The sequence below is a fragment of the Cricetulus griseus genome, chromosome 6 (assembly GCF_003668045.3).
Source record: "Cricetulus griseus strain 17A/GY chromosome 6, alternate assembly CriGri-PICRH-1.0, whole genome shotgun sequence".
Lineage (NCBI taxonomy): Eukaryota > Metazoa > Chordata > Mammalia > Rodentia > Cricetidae > Cricetulus > Cricetulus griseus.
Window position 1 is genome coordinate 23,856,585 of NC_048599.1, and position 14,817 is coordinate 23,871,401.

General features: G+C 46.4%; 1 protein-coding gene and 1 long non-coding RNA gene across 3 annotated transcripts; one reads left to right on the top strand and one right to left on the bottom strand.

The window, feature by feature from the left end:
• Positions 1–1,302: 1,302 nt before the first annotated feature.
• Positions 1,303–5,757, bottom strand: Procr (protein C receptor). 2 transcript variants are annotated; one of them, XM_027421368.2, is made up of 5 exons: positions 5,629–5,757; positions 5,373–5,504; positions 3,218–3,475; positions 2,205–2,495; positions 1,303–1,976 (listed from the first exon to the last, which is right to left on the bottom strand). In XM_027421368.2, exons 2-5 carry the CDS (start codon positions 5,446–5,448, stop codon positions 1,861–1,863), a joined length of 741 nt encoding a protein of 246 aa, XP_027277169.1. In that variant the 5' UTR covers positions 5,449–5,504; positions 5,629–5,757; the 3' UTR covers positions 1,303–1,860. The 2 variants fall into 2 exon arrangements, with proteins under 2 accessions (XP_027277169.1, XP_027277168.1); XM_027421367.2 differs by lacking the exon at positions 5,629–5,757 and having other exon boundaries at positions 5,373–5,622.
• LOC118239102 lies at positions 4,651–6,644 on the top strand. Its single transcript, XR_004770620.1, has 2 exons — positions 4,651–4,781; positions 5,158–6,644. It is a non-coding gene; the product is annotated as an uncharacterized LOC118239102 (long non-coding RNA).
• The last annotated feature ends 8,173 nt before the right edge of the window (positions 6,645–14,817 follow it).

Sequence of the window (14,817 nt, forward strand, 5' to 3'; positions counted from 1 at the left end):
ATATGTTGACTTTGAATATCCTCAAGATATTAAGGTAGAGATCATGTTCAAAGGAAACCGAGCAGTAGGCATATTTATAATCCACAACGGGTGGGGGGGTTGAGAGAGGAGGATCACAGGTTCAAGGCCAGCCTGGCCTACATAGTGATACCCTGTCTAAAACAAAGCATAGAAGTCAGTGTAGGGGTGGAATTGCTGCTCACTGTCAGGAGCCTGCCTAATCTTTGTGAAGCCTTGGAGTTGGTCCTTTGGGAAAAAATTAGAGCAAATATGGGATTTGGAGAGGTAACCATTGCTGTATTCATGATGTATGTATTATCTTACTTGCATTAGTTTACCTGATACCCATAATGTGTGTTTGAGGTAGATATTTTGTTATATCCTTTTGTGTATTTTATTATCCCTTTAAGGAAGAAAGATTTGGAGAAGTTAAATGCCTGACTCCAAGATGTAAAGCTGAAATCTGATTTTAGAATGTTCTTAAAGCCGAGTGGTGATGGTTCATACCTTTAAAAAAAATTTTATTGATCTTTTTGTAACATAGCAATCCCAGTTCCCCCCTCCCCTCCTCCTTCTCCCCCTACATTCACACCCCCCCATCTCCCCATAGGCTTCTCATTGAGGGTAAGGAGTGGCACACACCTTTAATCCTAGCACTCTGTGGGGTGGGAGAGGCAGGTGGATCTCTGCAAGTTTGAGGCCAGCCTGGTCTACAGAGTATGTTCCAGGACAGCTGGGGCTACACAGAGAAACTCTGTCCCAAATAAATAAATAAATAAATAAATAAATAAATTCTTAAAAATTAAAAAAAAAACTCTGTGTGTGTGTGTGTGTGTGTGTGTGTGTGTGGCTAGTGCTCTAGGAGGCCAGAAGAAGCCACCAGACTCCCTGGCCCTGAAGTTACAGGCAGTTGTGAGTGCGCCTCCTGCCATCCTGGGTGCTGGTAACCCAACTCAGGTCTTCTGAAAGAGCTGAGTCATCTATCCAGCTCCAAACACATGCTTGTTGCTCCACAGAAACCACGAGAAATAGATATTTAAAGTCAGTGCATGGGAAAAAAAAGAAGAAAGACAGCATCTTCCAAGGTGAATGGAGGCAAAGAGGTTGAGAAGAATTCCAGAATAGTTTTATGAATTACAGTGTCTCAGAAGAGAGTTTCCAGCTCCCAGAGTCAATGACTCACACATTTTGGAGGATATGATGACAATAGAGGTTATGGCGATCTTTGACTACTTCATAGAAAGAGGACACCACTGGTTTCCGAGCAAACGACAGATGAAGAAATAGAACAAAGGGTATAGGTTATTTTTTTTCAGAAGTTTTAATAAAATGGAGGAAATAATTACACCTTTTACATAAATAAGATATTTAATATTTAATTAATTATTACTTGTTCTCCCATATAGCTTGATCTTACAATTGTGACATTTCTCTGGTTCTTTCAGACCAGTATCCCTTCTCAAGTTGTACGCACCTAGATAACATTAAATGTTGTTTATCTTGGTTACAGGCAACTCATTTTATTTAGTTAGATGTTGGGGTGCCTCCAGTGAATCTGCCTTTGCAGGGAGGTCACAGACACCCCAAGTCTATCGTCTGATTTCCGCAGATAAGCAAGCACCGCTTCTCAGACCAGTTAAACAAAGCATGCCTGTTGCTCTCAAGTGCTTTGTCTACATACCCTCTTTACACCCCTTCCTCAAACTGGTTGGCAGCTGCAGGAGAAAAAGTGAATTGTTGCTCTAAATCTCCTGAGATCCGGTGGCCCGCTGGGGGAGTCTGTTTGGCTTTCTATGAGCTGTGACCTTCCCTTACCACCCCCTTCAGTCCAGCCCTTTTTCCGAGGGGACTCGAGAGTAATTAGCAGCGCCGTCCACCCGTGCACAGGAAAATGCCCACGGCCACGCCAGCAATTATGAAAGTGCCCACCAGGATGCCCAGGACAAGCGAAGTGTAAGAGCGGCCTGTTTGGCTCCCTGCAGAACAGGCAGAGAGTGAGTTTAAGAGAATACTCCCAAGGAGTCCCAAGTTTGGCTCAAACCTCAAGGCATCTGTACTTCACCCAGAGACTTAAGTCATGCATATACCCTCGCACAGTCTCCAAACCCCTCCTTTTGTTACACAAGGGATACCTCATGTCTGTCCACTTGCCTGGAAGCTGCCCCCTCTCCCCACACACAGGCAGGGCCCAAACCTCCTCATACCTTTCGTGTTTTGTGTGATGATGTGGTTCTCCACATACTGCACACAGGTGTCCTGAAGGAATTCCTGCAGTTCATACCGAGTCCGATTGTAGGCGTTAAGCTGCTTCAGGGTGAAGGTGACAGCTTCGGAGGGCTCCTGGGTGCGCATCACCCACAGAGCGGTCTTTGGCTGGAAACTTACAAAGGAGCTCCCATTCACAGCCACATCGAAGAAGACGCGGGCTTCGGTGCTCTCAGTCTGCTCCTTGGACGGGAGCTCGCAGCCCAGGGAGCAAGTGATTGTGAGAGGAACTACGGGGGGGGGGAAAGGGGGGAGGCTCAGTTCTGTGCTTGCTTGAGAAGGTACCAGGAGTGGGGGATGTTCACCGGAGGCAAGGGGGGCATGAAAGGAAGAAGGAAGGGGTTCTGACTGGAAAGCTAGACTGTTGGAGCCTGTCTAAAAAGGACCCAGGAGCTATGAAGAGAGAGACCATGAGAGAAAGGAGCAGAGAAGTGATGTGGAAGGGAGCGGGTGGCTTCCCAGACAAGAAATCAATGGAGTACTTGAGAGGAGTCGGGGCTGTGAGGGAGCTGTGGGTGGGACCATCAACATGGATGAGAACAGGGCCGAGTATGAGGGAAAGGAGATGGCAGAGTAGTCACTGAAACTTTGGGGGTCAGAGAGGATCAGGGACAGGGTCCCCCAAGAAGGTCTGCTCTGAGAGGTCACTGGAGGAGAACCTGATAGACTCTCTCATGTATGTATGTATGCATGCATCTGTCTATCTATCTATCTATCTATCTATCTATCTATCTATCTATCTATCTATCTATCTAATAGAGGTTTCTTACTCTTAGGACCTCCAGGCCCCACAGAACAATCTCCAAGGGCCAGCCAGGGCTCTTCAGGGAAGCCCCACCCAGAGACCACGCCCACCTTCCCCTTGCACTTAGCACCCTAGCTCCGCCACAAGCCCCCCAACCCTCTCAATCTCCAGAGCTCCCACCAGCCCCGACCCAGCATCCCCACTCACAGACTACGCTGTTCTTGCGCTCGCGATACACCAGCTGCACCAAGCTGTGGAATTGGGCCAGGTAGAGCTGCAGGCCCTTCTCTGTGGTCTCCCAGCTCTCGGGATCCTGCCAGGGTTGCAGCTGGAGGATGGTGACATTGTTGGCGGGGCCTTCCAGTGTATGTGTCAGGATTTTCCCCATCGAGGCATTGCCCTGATGTCTCACGTGTTCGGGGTCTGGGAAGTAGGAGATCTGGAGCATATGCAGGCTTTGGGAGCCTGGGGGAAGAGTCAGTGCAGCGTCAGGACCTCCAGCCAGGGAAGGGGTGGCTGACAGCCAGAGATAATAACCCCTTACCCAGAGGCCTGCCGCCCGTTTCTCAATCCTATAAAGCACTCTCCTACCTGCCCTCCTATTTGATGCTCACAACAACCAAGCCAGGAGAGGACGGGGATTATTATCTTCGCTTTACAGACGAGGAAACTAAGGCCTGCAGTTGGAAAAGGCATCCCTCTGTGTCTTTGCCTCCTCCCTCACATGTCCAGCCTATCACACTCCAGCCTATGATAAAATCCCAATTCCAGCCCCAGTTCCCTTTCTTCTGGGACACTGTCATCTGGGCTTGGGTGCCACAGAAACTTGTTTCTCAATTTCACCCTTTTGGATCTCCACCTGACCCAACTCCCTTAAAGCCCGCCAGTGACATACCCTACCCCTCCCAAATAATAATAGCTAATATCCATTAAGGGCTTGTCACGCCCTGGGCGCTGCTCTGCACACATTATTAACTTATGCATGCCTTCCTCCTAATGCCTTAACGCAGTAGCTACTGTTATTAACCCCATGTGTATGGGAATCTGAGGCTAACATGGTGAGGCAAGCCAAGTATTTGAACACTGGTAGCAGAAGCCTACCGGTCTTTGTCTGGAGTCATAGATTGCTTCCCCATAAAGCACCCATCCACGGGACAGATCTCGGAGTCTGTCCCAGTTTGGGATCCACAGCAAGTGATCTGGCTACAGCTGCATTTTCTGGCCAGTCTCGGCGTTCAGTTTCATCAAATGGCTTGGAGTTCCTCATGCTGACTTTTGGCCACTGTGTGCAGAGCTCATCAGGGTTGCTCTCCTGCCCTTGTTCTGCCTGGCAGATCTTTATCTGTGTTTCAAGACCCAGCTCCATGGCCTTCTCCTTGGAGCCCTTTTCCCGATGCTGCCATTTCCCCCCTCCTTTTCAAGTGGGTCTGAGCAAAGTGTGTTGCATCAACACAGATTTCGTGGGATTCCTAATGTTAGTGCCCAAACACACCGGACCCCTCCTAGCTGTTAAACTGGGTTTGGTCATCCCTGCCTTCAATACCCCGAAAAGTGCCTTGGCGGTATGTATTGGTATCAGGAGAATCGCTGGATGAGTATGTGTGACATCGTAAACCACCCCCACCCGGTGGTGCATTTGAGAAGTTGCTTTCTGTGTTTAGGGTGTGAGTAACCTTAGCGGCATTCATTCCTTATCTGTTCTGTGACCCAGCTTTCTCCTCCGTGAGATCAATGCGGTAACATAAACGAGTCGATGTGTGTATTAAATACAGTAAGCATTCTGAATACTGCTGGTTGGTAGCTTCTCTGAGGGGGAGACTGACCTAGAGGGACGGGGCGGCGGGGGGGGGGGCAGGGGACGGCGTAGTGGCTGGCCCTAACTCCCCTTTTCTGTTTAAGAGCTTCCAGCCGCGGAATCCTTCCGGCCCTGGGCTCTTCTCCCGCCCCCGTCCCACCTCACCAGCTACACCTCCAGCCTTTCTCCTCTTTCCCTACCTCTCCATCTCAATCCCCAAACTTGTCTCCGTTCTCCTGATGTTTTCCCATTCTCTCCATCTCAACTCCTCGCTGATTCTCTTCTATCTTCGCCAGACTGACACTCTGCTCTGTCTCCTCTCCTCATCCTCACACACTCTCTCTCTCTACAGGTCCCTTCCACCAGCCTCCTGAAAGTTACCTGAACTTCTTCGCCTTGTCTTTGGAACATAAACTGATGCCCAGGACCCAGCGTGCACCGTAGAGTGACCCTAGCAGCTGTAGACAGCCATGCGGCGGGCTTAGCTGCCCTACAATCGCGTCAAAGTTTCCAAATACACCAAGTCTCCAGAACACCCCCCAGGCAGGAGCCGCGTCCCTAACTCACCATCTGAGTCTTCTTGGTTACAAAAGGCGCAGCCAGGCAGCAGCAGCAGCAGCAGCGACAGCAACTTCGTCAACATCCTGGAGCAGAAGTTCTGGGTCCCACCTGGGCCGGGGCAGGCTCGGGCTCTGCAGGCTGCAGATTAGAAACGAGAAGGGAAGCTGTCCGGGAGGGCCGGGAGCTGAGCCGAGGGTGGGAAGAGACCAGGAATGCCTGGAGGAAGAGGGAGTCAAGCTTTTAAAGTGTTACTTCTATCTACCTCATTTCCTACTAGGGGGCCGGCTCGCCTCGGCCCCTCCCAGCCTTGGGCCCTCCTGCCTAGACCTGCCTGTTCCCTTCTCCCGCTGCTTGCTTCCGAGGCTTGAGGAAGAGCGGAAAAGGGGGAGAAGGGCTTGGTGAGAAGTCCGCTGAGTCAGGGGGTGGGGCGTCTGCTTTCGTTGTTGCGACTCCAAGAATGTAGAGATCATAAGGTTACTGATGGGGAAACTGAGGTCCGAAGAGATGGTGGGACTTGCCCAGAGTTTGTACGTCGTGATGACGGCAGATCCAGGATTGGAATTTAGCTTTCCAGAATAACTGTCTATATTTTATCAGAAGTTTAAGTGTAGGAATTACACAATCAGGGGCTTGGCTCTCAGAAATAGTCACAGAACCCAGTGAGTATATAGGAGCTCATTATTTGTAACAGAGATTGACGAACAATCCAGATAAATCTCAGCATCAAGCAGGTCATAGTCATTTAGTGGACAATGACATCACAGTTAACGTGGTTTTTTAAATTTTTTTTATGAAGTAGAACAGAATAAGAAATTTGGTGCATCATTCTTAGTAAGCAATATTTCCTGAAATATGTGTTCACTTATATAAGGGCGTTTTGGGTTTGTGTATTTTCTTCTTTTTTTAAAAAAACAAAACAGAATCTCACTATCTATATCAGGCTGATTTTGAACTCACAGAGATCCAGCTGCCCCTACCTCTTGGGAACTAGGATTTAAAGACATGAACCTCTGTGCCTGGCCTTTTAAGCATTTTTTAAGTTAGCATGCACAGCAATGGGTTTCATTATGGCATTTTCACGCACGCGCACACACACACACACACACACACACACACACACACACACACACACACTCTACATATGAGAGAAAACATACAGTACTTGTCTTTCCAAATCTTGTTATTTCACTTAACAAGATGACCTGAAGTTCCATTTGTTTTCTTGTAAATATTACAATGTAATTTCCCCTTTGGCTAAATAGAATTCTATTTTGCTTATAAGCCACAGTTTTTATTCATTCATGTGTTGATTGATGTGTGGATATGTTTCAATGATGGGTTTGGATGGCAGTATGAAATGCAGATATTATTTTGGGAAGCAAGTAGATTCATTTAAAGTCAGTCCCCCAAATTAGGAAAGTCCCTATGGTGAAATACTACTCATAAGCAAAAACAAAAATAAAAACTTCCCTTCAAAACCCCCACTTAATTTTCATATTTCTTAGGATCACTGAAAGTTGTATTACTTATTTATATATTTGTCTGTATCCCCACCAAAATGCAAGCAGCATGGGAATAGAGGCTGCCCAATCTTGCTCCATGCTGATCCAATGACGCACGTCACACATAACCATCAGCTAGACGAATGACAGGGTGAGCTTGTCATGATTTGTACACATTTCTAGGAGTAAATTATAGACCACTATATGCATATTAGAACCATTTGTTCATCTGTCAGCCACACAATAACCAAGCACACCTGTTTCTGTATGGAAGCAAACAAATCTGGAAAGATATGTATTAGAGCAGTTTATTTCCAGGGAGGGGAGGCGATGGGAGGAGAGGAGAGGAGAGAAGAGGGGAGGAGAGGAGAGGGGAAAAGGAAGGGGGAGGAGAAAGGTGGGAGAGAAAGACACAGAGAGACTGAGATAGGAGTGGGGAATCTTGTGAAAAAAATTACCACTATTTTGCAAAGGGTTTTTCCCATTATAAATATAATTGCTTTAAATGGCTGATTTTATGTCTAGAATATGATCATATATTTCTTGTTTAATTAAAAACAGGAATTTGAATACTAGGTTAAGGTACATCCCTACGTTAAGATAATCCGTGGTGTGGGAAAGGACGGCAGACAGGGTGACACTGATGGTGCCATAGGGATTGTGGACCAAATACAGATAGCAGCATTTCCCACGTTGTACTTATTTTAAAATGCACTGCTGCCCAAGAAATGGATTTATAATCCCACCCATGTTTCCTAACCATCTGTCTGTCTGTCTGTCTGTCTGTCTGTCTGTTGGAATGCACAGGAGAATGTCTGGAGGTTGACAGGGCTCAAGGTTGCCCCTGCAGAACAAAGGCCAATAGAGGAACTATAACTTTTTATTTGGTATCCTTCTTGCTGTCATAGTGGAATCTGGGACAAGCCATGGTTATGTGTGGGCTCCCGTTCTCTGTTTCTTTAGGCACTCCCATGCTCACCTCTCTGTCGTTGCAGATTTTATAGCTCATCATCTTGCTCTGGATTGAAGACCGGAGGGGGGTGGGCTTCAAAGAGGAGTGATTTAAATCATGACTAATCACATTGTCTTGAATTCAAAAATGATTGTGAACTGCCTTGCATTGGAAGAATTATTGCTTCGTGTTCATAGAATTGCATTCTAAATACATCTGTCCCCTCCACCGAGAAGAGATACAGCATTACCGATAACTCAAATGGCATTCACTCATAGCTCTCTTCCCCATATTGGCCCCTGAATTAATTACATCAAATGAAAATGAAAATTGACTATTTTTTCATTTCTTTGCATTTCTGTATACTTATGCCGTATATCCATGCACCTTAAATGATATGGTGGCTTCTTCTACTTTGTGGAAATAACACTAGCATACATTAGTCCTCTTCAATCTGCTTCTCTCACTTGGGTATATGTACAGTCATTGTCACAGCTTTAACACATTCCATTTTAAGGGCACTGCCATTGGGGGCTGGAAAGCTGGCTTGGCAGGTAAGAGTACTGTCTGCTCTTCCAGGTGACCCAGGGTTGATTCCCAGCACCCACATAGCAGCTCACGGATTTAACTATGCTCACAGTCTGTAACTCCAGGAAATTTAACACCCTCTTCTGACCTCTGAAGGTACTAGGCCTGCACAAGATACAAAGACACACATGCAGGCAAACATTCACACACATAAAGTCAAACAAACCTGAAAAGAATATATCACTATTTATTCACCATCTGATATTGGACATTACTTTTTGTGTTTGTTCATGTATGTATGTGTATATGTACAAGTACATATGCGTGTCTTCCTTAATTGCTCTCTATCTCATTCTTTTTCCTTCTTTTCATGTGTTGTATGTGTGCATGTGTACATTCAGTTCACATGTATGTAGGCACATATGAATGTGAAAGGGAGCATGTATGTACATATGTGTGCAGAAACCCAAGGCTGACATCAGTGATCTTCTTTGGTCATGCTTCCATTGTCACTCAGTCGCCTAGAGACTGAGGTCAGTGAGCTGGCTCAGCAGGTTAACACACTTGACAGAGTTTGCTCCCCAGAACCCAGAGGTAGAAGGAGAGAACTGACTCTGGTATACATGAGGCTTCTCTCCATTGAATTTAATTAGTCTCCCCCCCCCCAAGCTTGAATAAAGCTAGTCTCACTAGCCAGCTTGCTCTGGGGAGTCCTGTCTCTGTCTTCAGAGCCCAGAATTATAGGTGGGCCACCATGCCCACCTTCATTTGCCTGAGCTCTGGGGTTCTGCATTTTAACCACTGAGTCATTTCCCTAGCCTTTCATCTCATTTTTTGAGACAGGGTCTCTCACTGAACCTGGAGCTTACTGACTGGCTGACCAGCAAGCCCATGATGCCTCCTGTCTTCGTGTCTCCAATGGTGGGGTTGCAGGTGCACCATGCCAGGCTGGGCTTTTTATATGGGTGCTGAAGACCCGAACTCAGGTCCCCCTGCTTGAAAGGCAAGCAGGTTTTTGACTGAGCCATCTCCCCATGCTGACATGTATGTTTATTTGTTTATTGCATGCTATGAGCAGTGCTGACATGTGCATTCATGTTCGTGATTCCTCATGTCTAGATGAGTTTGTGTAGCTGCACTCCTGGGCGTGGACTTGCTGAGTCACAGGGTAGATGGTTTTCAATTTGGGTAGATTTGCCAAAATCTTTTACAAAGATGTGTGCTAATTTGCATTCCCAGCAGTGTGCAGTTCCCAGCTTCACATCCTTGCCAGCCCTTGGTAGCACCAGGTGGGTGGTGTAACACGGCACTTGAATTTGGCTTGACTTTTGCTGATTCCTAATGAGCTCCTGTGTCTCTTCGCTTTGACTTTTCGTCCTTTGCGTCCTGGAAAAGTGTTTCGGAATTGAAGGAAACGAATCTCACACTTCAACCATTATTCACATGCAATCTGGGATGGAGGGCTGGTGTCAGTGGTGAGGGGGTGGAGGCCCAGATCCACACTGTCACCCTCGGCAGCCTGGGTTTCCCTAGATATTTAGAAATCTTGACTTGGGCTAAACCGGGCTTCATGGCTTTGGCACTGAAAAGAATTTCAGGACAGGCAGGCATGTGATGAAACGGAGATTTTACGCAAGCAATCTTAAGGTAGGCTTAAGTGCGAGATTAGGAAAAGGAGAAGAAGAAAGGAAGACATAGCTCAGAGCACAGGCATGGGCTTCTCCAAGAGGGAGCAGCAGAAAGGAAAATAGACAGAGTGGCTCTGGGCTCCGCAAAGGACACTCACAATCAGACTACCTTAGTGGTAACTGTATATACACCATTTTAATGGCTCTCCAGTTACATCTCAAAAGGTTGATAAGTGAGCGGCTCAGCTGCTATTGTTCCTTACACACACACACAGATACACACACCCCAAATAAATAAATAAAGTTGCTGAAGGCTCTTCCCTCCTTTTCTCTCTCTTGCTTTTAAACATTCTATTTATTATTTTATGCATATGAACATTTGCCTGTGTGTATGTATATACACTGTGTGGTTATATACACAGAAGCCAAAAGAGGGCACTGAATCCCCTGGAACTGAAGTTAAGAAAGGTTGTAAGCCTTCTGGGAATCAACCCAGGTCCTAACTGCAGAGCCATCTCTCCAGTCCTCCCAGGTGAGATTATACTGGCTTTGGAGGTCTTCTGACAAATTAGACTCTGATAAGGTAAAGCCAGGAGCCAAGAGTGTTGCACAAGGGGTTTAGTCCATGTCCCTTCCTGTAAGTGGAGTTTCTGGTGACATTCCTAGAAAATTGCAGGTTGATAGCTAGGAAGGGAGAAAGGCCTTGAGCATCTGTTAACTGCACTGCAGCTCTTCCTTGCTGTTGGTAAGATGCTTTAACCAGTGACAGGATGGGGGGTTCCTCTCCCCTCCCGTGTCCCGTGCCTTTGATTTAAGCATCTGGAAGCAGTGTCCAGTCTTTCATAAATAATTCTATCCCAAATGACAGTTCTATGATGTGGGTTTTATCAACACTAGCATTTTACTAAGAGAATCTGGTTCAGAGAAGTTAAATGACTTACCTCAGGTTACACAGCAAAAGTTGTCATTGGGATTTTTTTTTTTACGATGCCAAAGTTTATTAATTTAATCTTCATACTGTAATATGAAAAGTTTTTAATGCATCTGTATGTGTGTGTATGCAGGGGTTTGTGTACTTGTGTGTATGTGTGTGAGTACACATGTGTGTATATGTGCATGAATGTAAAAGGACAACCTCAGGGGTCATCCTCAGGAATACTACCTACCTCTGTCGTGGTTGGGAAAAAAATGGTCCCCAAAAGGAGTGGCGCTACTAGGAGGTGTGGCTTTGTTTGAATGGAGGTAACCTTGTTGGAGGAAGTCTGTCACTGCAGGGGCAGGCTCTGAGGTCTCCTGTGCACAAGCTATGCCCAGTGGGGAAAACAGACTACTTCTGCTGCCTTTGGATCAAGATGTAGAACCCTCAGCCTCTTCTCCAGCACGATGTCTATTTGCATGCCACCTGCCATGACAATAATGGACTAAACTTCTGAAACTGTAAGTCAAAACCCCCATTAAATGTTTCCTTTATAAGAGTTGAAGTCATCATGATGTCTCTTCACAGCAATAGAAACCCTAAGATAACCTCCTTTATCTTTTCTTTTGAAGATCATTTATTTTTAGTGTGTCTGTGGTGTGTGTGTGTCTGGGTCTGTGTCTGTGTGTCTGTGTGTCTGTGTGTCTGTGTGTGGTGTGTATGCATGTGTAGGCACATGCGTGTGCTAGTCAGAGGACAACTTTTAAAGTTGGTTCTGTATCTCCACTGTAGCATATGGTAATCAAATTCAGGCCCTCAGCTTTGCCTGGCAAATACTTTGGCCTGTTGAGCCACCTCTTGCTCATCAGTCCTTCCTTTGAGACAAGGCCTCTCATTGGCTTGGAGGAACCCTCCTGCTTCTGCTCCTGTGCCATGACGTTTTTATATGAATGCTGGGATTGGACTCAGTATCTCATGCTTGAAAGGCAAACACTTCCCCAGGTCTCTCTCTTCCCCCTTTCTGTCTCTCTCGCTCTATCTCTCCCTCTCTCTGTGTCTCTCTTTCTCTGCTTCTGTCTCTCCTTCTCTCTCTCTCTCTCTCTCTCTCTCTCTCTCTCTCTCTCTCTCTCTCTCACACACACACACACACACACACACACAGACCTCAACATACATTTCTGAGTGCATGACTCTGACATTCTTGACTGTTTAATGTATGCTCATTTCTAACGTAGCCCTGTGCTCACTTCCTCTGGGGAAGCCGAGGTCATTATCCTCACTTTACAGACAGGACAAGTGAGGGAACACACAGGTCACACTACTTGGGAACTAAAAGCAGAATTGGAACTCAAAGAGGATGAGGCCATGGGGCTGAGGAGGGAGAGAGTAGAAGAGTAGGGGTAAATAAGCTGGGAGCTGAGAGGAGCCGATTGAGAAGTTTTCCATCTAAACCCAGAAATGCTGCCGTTGGAGCCGAGGGGCTGAAAAATCACACACTGTAGTGGGCTCTGGGCCAGCAGCCAGATTTGACTAGAATCTGAAAAATAAGGGTCTTATTGAGCAAACGGAAGTGAAGGAAGCAAATGGCAGTGTTTCTGACCCCGGAGAGCACATGTTGGGGAAAGATAAGGGAAACAGGAAACAGGCTGGGGCCAGTGCTGGTGCAGCCCCGGTGGGTGAGGAGTGCCCCTGCCAAGGCTGGGCTGTGTGCCCAGCTGCACTTCAGAGGATCCACTCCCCCTTCCCTGTGTCCTGAAGACAGACCTGACCCTACCTGGCTCAACTCCACAACAAGAGTGTGCCCACCCCACTCCCCCAGAACCAGGGACCACCACCAACAGGAAGTTTACAATGTCCAGAGACTGTTGAGTGAGGGGAGCCCTTGTGCTTGGTTCTCAACACACACATATACACACACACACACACACACACACACACACACACACACACACACACACACACACACAGAGCCAGGGAACTCCCATTTACAGGTGAGGACACAGCCGTGCTAAGATACCCAGATGGTCAGAGGTGGGGCTGTGTAACACCCAGCATGCTTTCTTCCTTAGCATCGTATGGATCATGCGTGTCCACACACTGTGGGAACTGAGTAGGTGGGGGGTGTGAGAAAGGAGCTAGGCTTTATAGACAGCCAGTGGAACTGTGGCTTGGGAAGAGTGGAAGTTAGATGTGAATAAAGTGTGATTTCCTTAAGGGAAGAAGGAGAAATAGAAAGCTGGAAGTCTTAGGATGTTCTGCGCAGGCACAGTTCCCAGCACACTTCAGCACGGGGCATATGGGTCGCGCGTCAACAGAGGCAGGAGGTCAGGGTAACTGTCTCTGCCAGCCCCAGCGATTGACAGGTACCTGGTGGTGTTGGGTGACTCCCACCATCCTCTCCAGTCTTATCTTTCCCTGGATTCCTGTTGGCCAAACTCACTCCCCCTGGTTTCCTGAATACAGAATGCATGCATGCTATCCTTTCACTCTCTTTAATCATATTTTTAGATAGCTTGGAAGTCCTTAACTTTATATCCCTGACTAGCTCATTTCACATAGAGTCATGCAGCTACACATACATACCTAACTTTTAAGATAAGTATAAGTTCAATAAATAATTAAATACAATAAAGATATGAGCTATCTAAGGAAAAACTCTAACAAAGCATGGGTAAGGTGCTTAGAAATGAAATTATAGAACTCTAAGAGATGTCAAAGAAATTGTAACAGAGAGAGAGAGAGAGAGAGAGAGAGAGAGAGAGAGAGAGAGAGAGAGACCTTATCCTGTGATTGGATGATTGAATACTGTGAAAATATCTGTTCTCTCCAAAGCCATTTGACATACTACATGCAATGCCTTTAATCCCAACACTTGGGAGTCAGTGGCTGGTAGATCTCTGAGTTCAAGGCCAGCCTGGTATACAGATCAAATTCCAGGACAGGCAAAGCTACACAGAGAAACCATGTCTCAGAAAAACATCAACAGTAAAAGGAATTATATTTATTATTTTTAATTTATGTGTATGGCTGTCTGTGTTTGGGTATGTGTGTGTAACTAAAGTTACAGAAGGTTGTGAGCTGCCATGTGGGGGCTGGGAGCTGAACATAGGTCCTCCACCAGAGACTAAGTGCTCTTAGCCACAGAGCCAACTCTCCAGATCATGTCATTTACGTATTTTTCTGTATAGAGTCTTGCTATGTTGCCCAGGCTGGTCTCAAACTCCTGGACTCAAGTGAGCCTCCTGTGTCAGCCCTGTGAGAAATCAGTGTTACTGAAAGGAGTATTTGAGAAAATCTCATATTCTGACTGCTTATTTCTCACAGAGATGCTGACAATTTTATTGTGTTAATTTTGCATCTAGTAACTTCAATGAACTTGTATTTAATCTAACACTTGACTGATATTTATGGACTTTATGGATAGACACAGCACCTACAGATGACGATAGTGGATTTCCTCCTTTTTAAGTTTTATGCTACTAATTAACTCGTTACTCAGATGCACTCCCCCATGGTGGTATGTGTGGAGGACAGAGATCAACACTGGGTCTTTTTTCCCCCTCTGTCACTTTCTACCCTAGTTTTGAGACAGGGTTTTTGAGACAGGGTCTCTTCCTGACCCCAGAGTTCACCAATCTGTTGGCCTGACTACGCAGCAAGCCCTTGGATCTGCTTGTCTCTGCTCCCCCACCCCAGTGCCGAGATTCCAGACTCCACATCTGGCTTTTACCTGGGTGTTGGGAACTGAACTCAGGTCTTCACACTTGTGTGGCAAGCGCATTGCCCCCTGAACTCCCTCCCCTTCTGATACTGGGTTCCAAGCTGGCCTCTAACTCTTGGGAGTCTCTTGCCTCAGCCTCCCAAGTGCATGTCACTCTGCCTGGCTTAATTTTTATTTGTTTTTTCGTGTTATTTTTTAAAGATT

Bases quoted from the DNA above. Each gene is read 5' to 3' on its own strand.
- Procr (XM_027421368.2), bottom strand. From the start codon at position 5,448: ATGTTGACGAAGTTGCTGTCGCTGCTGCTGCTGCTGCTGCCTGGCTGC. The intron at 2,496-3,217 runs GTGAGTGGGGAT...CCCCCCCCGTAG, and splicing joins GCGCAAGAACAGCGTAGTCT to TTCCTCTCACAATCACTTGC. The intron at 1,977-2,204 runs GTATGAGGAGGT...CCTGTTCTGCAG, and splicing joins CATCACACAAAACACGAAAG to GGAGCCAAACAGGCCGCTCT.